This window comes from Carya illinoinensis, chromosome 1, assembly GCF_018687715.1.
Source record: "Carya illinoinensis cultivar Pawnee chromosome 1, C.illinoinensisPawnee_v1, whole genome shotgun sequence".
In the NCBI taxonomy this organism is placed as follows: Eukaryota; Viridiplantae; Streptophyta; class Magnoliopsida; order Fagales; family Juglandaceae; genus Carya; species Carya illinoinensis.
Window position 1 is genome coordinate 40712668 of NC_056752.1, and position 10733 is coordinate 40723400.

Below are 10733 nucleotides of genomic sequence, written 5' to 3' on the forward strand. Positions count from 1 at the left end.
GCTCGATCAACCACACTTCTGCACATTGAATCTTTTGGCACTGGCGGGCGGGCAATGCAGTTCTTCACCATGGTAACAGCACTCATTCCCGGTCTACCAGCTAAGTGTCCCAATAACACATCGGCCTCCACCGTATCGCATTCTCTCACATGCATAGGTGATAGTGAGATCCTGGGCCAAAGACCATCCTTTTCAGCTCTTACCTTTGTCTCACAATTCCCTCTTGGCAACGTAAGCCATCAGTCTTCTGCACAATGCACGACGGACCACAGCCAACTTCCCAATCTGCGTCCTTCAAGCAGCCATCTATGTCCAAAGCCTATGGGGTCGTTCAAGACCTCTGAATACAGAAAATTGTATCTATCTAAATGATCCTCATTCAACCAAGTTCTTGGGAGTTATACAACACAGTAGCAGATGAAACAAGTATACTAATGCAAATGGTAGTAATTTAAGTGTGCATGTCAAGATCGGAAAACGAATCTGTATGAAAACATATGCATGTGGGGTTAACAGGTGATAAGATGTAAAATTTGCCATCATTTAAGGTAAGTAGGCAGACGCTGTAATACGGATGAGGGTTTATTTAGACAGAAGATGCCCTATATACAAACCCTACCGTAGAAAGGATTCAGTATCCCGAGAAACACAAAAGATCAACGGTGCAAATGACCACTTCCGACATGCACTTTCAGCTCAATGCTTTGGTTCATATCCACTGAACTCATTTTTTAGAGGTCCGAGAGACACGACCTCATCCCATGGCCCGTTTTTTAAACAATAAAATAAAATTACCTCAAGATCAAATTAAAAGCAACACAACAACTACGAGTTGGCGGTGGTGGGCAGAGGAGCTCTGGATGTAGCTTGGGGAGGAGCACCCAAACCTGTGAAATTAATCACAGTAGAAATAATGAGCCACCATCCCCTCCAACTCTTAATCCTAAAGAAGACTGCCAGGAATTAATAATGGCAGACAAGCAGATGAGTGGAATGGGTTTCATTTAGATGAAACAAAAATATAACAGAATACAACCAAATATACAAAAGAAATACTGGCTTCACATATTCACAGTATTAAATTAGTAAGATTCTTTATTTCCAAGCTTAGCGCTCGTCAGTTGGCCCATTGGGGTGATTTTCAGTTTTCACAGGCTGAGGCCGAGTAGTCTAGTCTTTTTTGTCCAACTATTCCCGCCATGGTTCCTAACATTGTCTGCCTCCTGGCTTTCCATGAGACAGCCTGCCACTACCACTAACCATTGATGGATAGCTCGATCATTCAGATTTGTTCTCCATTCTCCGTACTACACATTGAAAGGTTTCCTAGGGGTGGGTGCTCGGTTCTCCACAGATTGCAATCTTTGTTTAACATGAAAAACTTCAACCTGCATGACAACAGGAGGCAATGGTGGCATGAAGAATGCCAGAAAAATAGTATAGCACATTAATTAAGATAAATATGCTCTTCTAATAAAATAGATGCGAGGAGATGATGTGGATGTAAGATTTTCCAGGACTTATAAGACTCGCATGCCATTTGCCAACTTCACAGCCACAGGTTTGACCTCAGAAATGAACTCATATCTAAACAAGTTACACTAATTTTTATCAACGAGACATGGAAACGCAACAAGTTACATGTTATATAGGGAGAGGAAAATTACTATACACTAAGGTATAACCTATGCCGTCTTTCTTTCTTATAGATTAACCTACTGATCCACCTACAACATCAAAACCACAACCCAAGGACCTGGAAAATTAACATATAAAATAGTAATCTGTAGGTCAATAATAAATCATAACCAAAGATAACAGTGGCAAAAGAAGGCTGTGGTAAATATTTTATGTTAACAGCAAAAATAGCTAATAATTATCCCCCTTTTTCCCCTTGATTCCTAGTAGTGCATTTTTCAAGCCATACCTGCAGTTGGAAGGCCCTTGCCCTTTCCCCTGCAAGGACTCCTCTAGTCGAGTGCAGCTCCTACAACATTTATTTATTCAGAAAGAAATGCCAGAATTGGCCAATCAGACATAATCCAGTATACAAGTAATTATCCATATGACTCGACTGCAAGATGACTGCATGCATTACCTTCTGAGTATCGTCCAAAACTGCCTTCAGAAAAGCCACATCATGCTCGAGCCGTACATTGTCAGAGTGGACTATATTTGATAAGCTGTTAGCCTCTTCTTGTGCAAGCTCTACACCAGCAAGCTTCTCTTTAAGCAACTCCATCTCCTTCACCGTGTCTACCAATTTTTTCTCCATCTCTTGTCTGCTCTTGAAAACTGAGGATAAATTCCTCTCTGCAGCTTCCCGACTTGCCAATGCAGCTGCCAACTGCCCTTCTAGAATTCCATTCTTCCTCATCAGGGAAGCCATTTTTGTTTCATAAACTTGGCATATATTTGTAGGAGCTGATGACACTCCAGATTTTATATCACTTTCAGGTAATACGACATAATCATTGTCAACTGGAACATTTCCAATTCCATGGTTGTGAGGAACTGCATTGTCAGATTCAAATAAAGGGACTTCCTCACCATTCAGTTTGCCACCAGTTAATTTACTCTGAATTCCCATTTCAGATTGATTTGTTGAGGGTTCTGTTGCCTGAAATGAACATAAAATGGTATGTTAACAAATTGTATATTTATATCAGTAGTAATTCTAGGGTAGCGAATTCCGCACCAAAGCCCCCATCCCCGCACCCCCCCCCCCCCCTCTCTTTCTCCCCAACCCCCCATGGGGAGAAAAAAAACAATGGAATAGCATGCAATTGCAGTCATAAGCAGAGATTCGAAGAAATTTATCTCTGCATGGGCCATTAAGTTCAAAGATCCAAAATGCTCCATCTTTTTATTTTTTATTTTTTATAAGTAAACGATTATATTAATATTAATACAAATAGGCATAGCCCAAGTACACAAGGGGGTAACACCTATTTAGGAAGAAGAAATAGAAACAAGAAAATCATGAAAAGCATGGCCATTGAAATCTACAGCATTGGTCCAAAAAAACAAAGTTCTAACAAAAAGTAATCTAATCTCCTCTAATGAACACTCCTCCTGTCTTCGAATGTCCGTTTCCTGCCAAATGCACCAAAGAATACATATAGGAATCATCTTCCACACAGCTGAGATTTGTGGAATACTGACCAGGTCCATCTTGTAAGATTAGTATTCTTGATATAAAAATAGGAAAAGAAAAAACCTTTTTTTTTTTTTTTTAATAAGTAAAAATACCCTCTTTCTTTTTTTACGAGGTATCCGAGAACTTTCACTACCAAATACCAATTTATCCAACAGCTTTCAACACACATGGTTTTTTTCTCCATTTACAATCACTTGACACTGTCTTTCACTTTAGAAAGAAACTTTAAACAGTTCTAGTCTCATACCGACAATTGGTTATGATAACCAGCCTTAAGCACTCTTTTTCAATTGTACCAACCCTTGATCTATGGCCCTCATATTCAACCAGTCACTGCCTAGCGTCTTGGGTCCAAAGTCAAAAAAAATTCAACTAATATTAAATTCAAGATCTATATTATGAAATCATCCAAAATGAAGTTAGAATTGCATACCAATATCTAGGTAACATTAATGAAAGTAGAGTAGTAGAGATGGGAAATAATTGCAGGCTTCTGCAGTCTACCTGTAAGGAAGGATTGTCATCTTCTGATCCCTTTGGCATCTTAACAGCCATTTTGTGTTCTTCCTCGTTATGGAATTGCTTTCGAAGTGAAAGATTGCTAGAAACAGGATTTGGCTCAATGACTGAGAACTCTGACAGAGATTTTCTTCCTGAACCATGATGTTCAATGGCAGATGCTAGATTTTGTCTAGCAACAGCTTCAACCAAACGCTGGGAAGAAGCAGATAATTCTGTGCCTGACGAGCTTTTTTCAAACAGTAAAGATCCCGTCCCTTTACCAGGAGCAGATCTTCGACCCATTGATGATTCAATCTTTTCCATTAGAAGTACCTCCACCTGCAATAAGACATGTTTATAAAATAAAGCAAATCAATGATCTAAAAAGAGTGAAAAAAAATATGTGAAAATGCATGACCTGTATCTCCAACCTGATTTGATGGCTCCTTTTTGGATCCCCCAAAAGCAACAAGAAAATCTTTTTCCTTGTGCTGTACAAACACTAGGCTGAAACCCTGAGAATACAACAATAGTTTTATACAACTACGCTAAAAACAACAGGAAAGAAGATATATTCATGCATGATAAGAATAATGCCACTAACAATAGGTAATATTCATGCATGAAAAGAATAATGCAACTAACAATAGGTACAGCATCTTAAAATGAAATATTTTAATAGATAAAATAGAATTAATAAAATAAGAAAGTCAAAACCAAATTTACATTAAGCCAGTAAGAGATAAATTAACAGCAAGGAGCACACTAGACAGACATTGTACAATCTGCATCTCATGGGTTGTGCCAGTAGATCATAATCTGACATATGAAAATTTTTCTGGACTACTGAATATAAGGATATGGACAATCTGGTATGGCTTCATCTTAGTAAGATTTGTCACCAAATTGGACTTAAAACATCCTAAAAGCCAGAATGTTTACTTTTGGGGCTCGTTTAGACACCTGGAGTATCTCAAAAGTCTATGAATAGTAGTGAAATGGTCTGTGAATAGTAATGAAATGGTTTGAGTCAAGATATTTTATTGAGTTTTGGGAAAGGAAAGAGAAAAAAGTTGAATAAAAATATTATAAAATTAAAAAGTTGTTTGAATATAATTTTTTAATATTAATTTTGTTTTGAAGTTAAAAAAATTTGTACTGATTTTTGTATTTTGTTTTAAAGTTTGTAAAAGTTGTAGTGATTAGATAATGATTAAATGAAAAAGTTGAAGAATTGAAATTGAAAAGTGTTTTGTGTTTGAGTGATGTTTGGAAAGGAAATTGTGAGGTTTTGATAATTTCTCATCTCATCTCATTTACCAAACGTAACCTTAATCCGAAAAATTGAACTATGAGCCAAAATGAAATGACATCTTAAAAAATTGAGCTAGTACCCTAAGAGCCAAGAGAAGTTGAAGGATAAACTAGAAAGCTCATGGATTTATTGCCTGTAAAAAAGATCATTAATGCTACTTAGATGGAGATAACAAAGATTTCCTGATACATATGTTTGGCAAATCACAATGCATGAGGCTAACATAAAAAGACTTACAGACCTTTCAATGCAAAGAACAATCTTTATAGCTCACCTTGTTGGTAGTAAGAGAAGAGGGCAGTGATGTGACAGCCACAGACCACTCAACTTTTAAAACATCAAATATCAACGTCTCTGAATGTCCTGGAAATATAGGATTTGAAAGAAAAAGTTATTTTTGAATCCAAAAGGATAAAAAAAAACAAAAAAACAGACAATCAAGTTTAGAGATGAAATTGATGGAAGCTACCCGCAATTAATTCCACATATAAAAACTTCAAATTTAGAAAACATTAACTAGAGGATAATGGACTTAGTTATGGCAAAAGACACAATATTTTTGAAGTTGTAAAAATATCAATAGCACCTGGACAGGTCTGGATGTACAAGTTGTACAAGTATAAGCTTGCCAAATCATGGGAATCATTGGAGTTGAAAGCCAACCTTTCTCAATCATCCTTACACTTATTTTTATTACTCCTCCTTTATCTTCTCTATCTTCTTTCCCCATAAGTCATCAAATGTTCTCTCAGAACCAAATAAAGTTAATTTTACAAATCTTCCTATGGTATGGGTGACAAATTATATGGCTGTATTCTAGAACCATTGCAACTCTCTTGGGTATAAGACAAGACAATAATAAGAATCCACTGAAGCATTGGCAACATCCTAAATTAGATAGGTCAAGCTCTATCTTCGAGCTATTTGTTGCCTCAGAACTGATATTATACTTCACAATTGAGCAACACAAGATCAAGAACTTTCTTGCAAAAAGAGATGCATTAAGTTTGTCCATAAGCTTTTATGTTTCAACATAAGATAAACAGGTTAAATTTATCCTAGCAAATGCTTCTAAGTTCATGAGGCATACGTTTTTTCCTGCTTCCACCCCCTGCTATGTACCACTTAGTTCCACAGAGTACCCCACAAGAACCAGCTCTTGGTGATGGATGGAAACCACGTATCTTTATTCTTGACCACACCATCTGAGGAAAAAGATTTAATTATAAAATGTCACATGTAATGATATTTTTAGTCTGCTTCACTGAGACTTCTAATCCAGAACCATAAACAACCAAAATGTTAAAAGATGTTTTACGTACCGTTTCAAAGTCAAGAGAGTACAAGTCATTCAAAGTCTTGGACTTTGATGCTCCTCCAAACACAAAAAGTGTTTTATCATCATAAAGAGCTGCTACATGGTTGGATCTTGGAGATGGTCCTGTTCCTCTGTACGTACAATTAAAAAGAATAAGAAAAGGCTCTTGCTCCTCAATCAAGGTAAATGGTTACAAGAAACGGAACCAGAATCCTCAATGACAGAGATGACAAACACTAGACTTTGTATCGAGTACAGAACAACTCCACCCCAACTTCCGAGGTACACTAAAATCCACTTACGTGCAATGGAGAGGGAGCCACGTCAAAGACTTCAGATCAAACATATATAGATCATTTAGTTTCCTCTTTTTAGTATCTTCACCCCCAAATAAGATCAAAACAGAGCTTGCCTTAACCACAGTGTGACCACTGCGAGCAACCTGCAATACACATCAATTTCTAATGATTCGTGATTACAGAATAAAATAGAAAAATTAGAGATGCTACTGAGAAAAGCACAGTAACATCACATATCGTCCTCGGAAGGTATATACCACGGCCCTAATCCACAAGATGGACTGCCTACATTTATTGCATTCTTACTCTCCTCAGGAACTTTAGCATTTTAACACAAGTTACTGAGAGGTCCCAGGCATTTCATGATATCAAATTGTCAAGTTTATCAGAGATTGAGAGATGTCCCATACATAGAGCAATCCTAACTTTGTATTAATTTGATTTTTTTTTTGTATTAATTTGTAATTGGAGATGACGCAATTACATGGACTGGGTGGCTAGAATAACTGGTCCTCATGAATTTGGCATGCATGATATACATGGGAAGGGTTTTTTTTAAGTATAAATAATTGGCAATTAAAAAGTTTTATTATAAATATACACATATATCTTGTGTACTTGGGGTATGCCTTCTTTTTCTTATGAATAAGGTTCTACTTGGCCACTAAGAATTCTCATATGAGAATTTTGAGTTTTAAGATTAAATATTAAAATATTATATTTTAATATTATTATTATTTTGGGATTTGAAAAAATAAGAAAAAAGTTAAATTGTTTATTATATTTTGTATCGGGATTTGTAAAAGTTATAATGATGAGATAAGAATTTTATGTTTGAGATAAAAATTTTATGTGGCCAAACAGTACCTAAAGCTTCTTGATTACCAATTAGAAAAGTTTTATATATATATACACAAGAAATATTTTCATTCAAATAATGAGCTTTGCAAATTGTGAGTCCCAAAAGTAGGATCCGTTTGGGCAGTCAGGCTTGAGAAAAGCTACTCTGATAACACATCTAATTGGAGCCTTTAACAAGTACAGCTAAATACCGGCACATCACCCTTTGCTTCTATAAGTGACCAGCACTCAGTCTCCGTGTCAAATGCCCACACTACAAAAGCCAAAATCAGATACATCATTTAGAAAAACATAGTAAATATAATATGACAATACAAAATAAAAATCAAAACATAAACACACAAAGACCCAACCTGAAACTCTGTCACGGCTAGGACCAGTTTTTCCTCCAATCAGTAGTATCTTTTTTCCCCAACAAATCTAGTCAGGAATCGCAACAGAAAGAACTCAGCACTCTTAACAATTTATAGCTTTTGCAGCCTACATGATATGGGATAATATGAATAACCAGAAATCTAACACCAAGGGATAGGTCACATTATACTTTACTTGTGATAGCTTCCGGGGAGTGAAAAAAAATATTTACACAGCTCAGACTGACATACATACAGGACAGAGGCATTAACAAGCTTGTCATACCATAATGCAAATCCTTGGTGCTCACTACCCTTTACACCCAAAAAATAATGACTCTTCTCCAGATGAGTGAGGGAGTTGACAGATAACCCCTAGGGGTTGGCTCAAGTGGTAAAGGCCTTAGTCTTGGTGGTATGCTCCCTCCAGGGTCTAAGGTTCGCATCCTCTTGGGTGCAAACAATCTCTATGGGTCATCGGACTAGGAGCTTTTTTCCTTAAATTACACAAGGTGTGCTTGCGAGAAATTCCTTGCCGAGGGCTTATGCACTCCCAGGATTAGTCGAGACATTATTTTCGGATACCCAGTGCCAATAAAAAAAAAAAAAAAGTTGACAGATCTTTTTTCTTTTTCTTCTTTTGTTGGAAGTAAGTAGAGTTGATATATCTTCAGGTCTAGGAACCCAAAATTTATTGTCCATGATGAACATTATCCCACATATTACACATATATTTAAAAAAGCAAAGCAAAACAAAACAGATTCAAACAACAGAGATAAGATATGATTCACATTACAGCTACAAGACAATGCAAAACTATAAAGTGAGTGGTGAGTGGTATATAGATGTGACACAAGATATTACCAGGCTATGGCCCTTGCATGCAGGAATCTTTAGTGGCAGACTACTTGGTGACAAGTAAACCTTTGATGAAGCTGTTGTCCAACTAAGTCTATCAAAATTAAGCACCTGAAAATGCAAAAAAAAGTACATATATAATCACGCTGATGCTAAACATAATTACTTGTTATGTTATTTATTCGTGCCACATGAAATATATATTAAATTAAAAATAAACAATTTCCTACCTGTACATCATCCAACAACCCATTCCCAGATTCACCACCGACCACTATCATCTTGTTCCCAATCACAGCCGCCGCATGCTATTCATGAAATAAAGTAAACTAGTGACCTTTGGAAAATAACTTACCTCAAATAAATACAATCAATTGTGCTGTATAGAGCAAGATTAGAGTAACTCATAAATAGCATTTTACATTAAAACGAGCCGTAGGTTTGTCCCCAGCAATTGACAAAACCATCCAATTCTCAGAGTTCCATGATGTGCAATTACTAATCTCAGGCGCAGCTGATGAACAATGGCAATTGAGTTCATCGGAAAGGCTAGTTGTGGGTGCGGCACATTCACTCTGCAAAAATTTTAAAAAATTCAGCCCTCCCCGTCTCATCGATGCAAATTACCAGCAAACAACTTAAAATTCTTACACCAGAGCCGCTACTCCGCTTCTGGTTCCTTATGGGACTTCGAGTTCCCTGAGCAGAGTCTGATAGATGGACTTTCAATCTGCCGCACCACATTAACCAAAATGGCATCAAAATGCATATCTTACAAAATAACCCTACTGCGTACCACCGGGGTTTGTCAATACATACTGTGAATTAAAAGTCGCTGATTGGAGGTTGCAATTAAGAATGCAGTTATACAAAATGCCAACTAAATGTAACTGAATAAGAGGTTCGAAATTTACAATGTATACATGGTTCGAAATTTTTTTATATTTCCTTCTTTCCCCCTTTCAAATAAATAAGCAATATGCTGCAGACAAAAGCTCAAATTTCTCCATGACCAGCAAAAGCTAGTAAATTTTTATAGCTCGGTGGTGTATCTAATTTGAGCTTAATAAAATAAAAAGTCATGGAAAATAGATTGAAAGCCGAACAAAAAAATAACTAGCGAAAAAAAAATATACAGAAGCTCACCTTCCATGCTTCAAGCGTCTACGAGAGAAACTGAACATCTTCTGATACCAGCTCTTCAATAGAAAGCGCCTCCCTCAAGACCGAACCCTAAAAACCAGTGGAAGAAGCCACATTATCATTGGTATGGAAATGCCCAAATATTGATCGGCGATAGAGACGAGTCGAGAAGTTTTTCAAAGTTATCTAAAAAAGAACAGCTTTTGTAAATTTGACTAGGAGCCTACCCGTGAAGAGGAACGGACAGCACCAATCAGCTTGTGTTTGGTTCCCAAGAAAGCAAATGAAAACAAAAGAAAATACGTCACAGTAAGAAAACGAGTGATCGAAACGGCGAAAAGCCCACGGAGAGCAACAACGAATCTCCGTGATATTCTAGACGATGTCGTATACAAAGAAATGGTGAAAGCTTAATGATAAAAGTGGCTGTTACAGTGCCCTTTAAATGGCAGTAAGTTAGTAAAGCAGAAGAGAAAGGGGTGCGTAGGTTAGCAGAAGTGTGTGTTTGTGGTGTTTTCTAGGGCGATTGAATGGGAAGCGATTCTAAAGTGCGCTGGGGTAGTGAGAGCGCATATACTTTGAGTGCGAATGACCGTTGAGTGACGGAGCTGGGTAAGTTTTACGGAACTCGAGGAAGAGTGATAGCAGGAAGAGAGAGACGGGGGGAGGCAGTTGCGCATTTATTTCGCGCGTCCAGGGTGGGGCCAAGAGGTTTTTGTCTGTCTCGGTAATTGTGATTCAGAATCTCTTTTAGGTGGGTCCCCACACGTGTTCAAAACGAAGCTTCACCTGTCTACAACGTTAAGGACGAACGCCAAGTCGTACAAGCTGCCATCTTTTTTACGTTTTTGTTTTTTAAGCTGCGATCTTTTAAATGTTGTCGCCCTTGGGCCTCTATATATATATATATATATATATCAAATG

At 37.2% G+C, this 10733-nt stretch overlaps 1 protein-coding gene across 1 annotated transcript; it reads right to left on the reverse strand.

The window, feature by feature from the left end:
• Positions 1 to 985: 985 nt before the first annotated feature.
• LOC122319159 (acyl-CoA-binding domain-containing protein 6) lies at positions 986 to 10409 on the reverse strand. The gene is made up of 17 exons (XM_043137105.1): positions 10037 to 10409; positions 9813 to 9899; positions 9318 to 9396; positions 9089 to 9241; positions 8897 to 8974; positions 8673 to 8777; positions 7808 to 7874; positions 7646 to 7707; positions 6597 to 6736; positions 6299 to 6425; positions 6067 to 6181; positions 5251 to 5339; positions 4093 to 4176; positions 3665 to 4000; positions 2099 to 2620; positions 1928 to 1987; positions 986 to 1388 (listed from the first exon to the last, which is right to left on the reverse strand). The coding sequence occupies exons 2-17, from the start codon at positions 9848 to 9850 to the stop codon at positions 1308 to 1310; spliced, it is 2136 nt and encodes a 711-aa protein (XP_042993039.1). The 5' UTR covers positions 9851 to 9899; positions 10037 to 10409; the 3' UTR covers positions 986 to 1307.
• Positions 10410 to 10733: the final 324 nt, after the last annotated feature.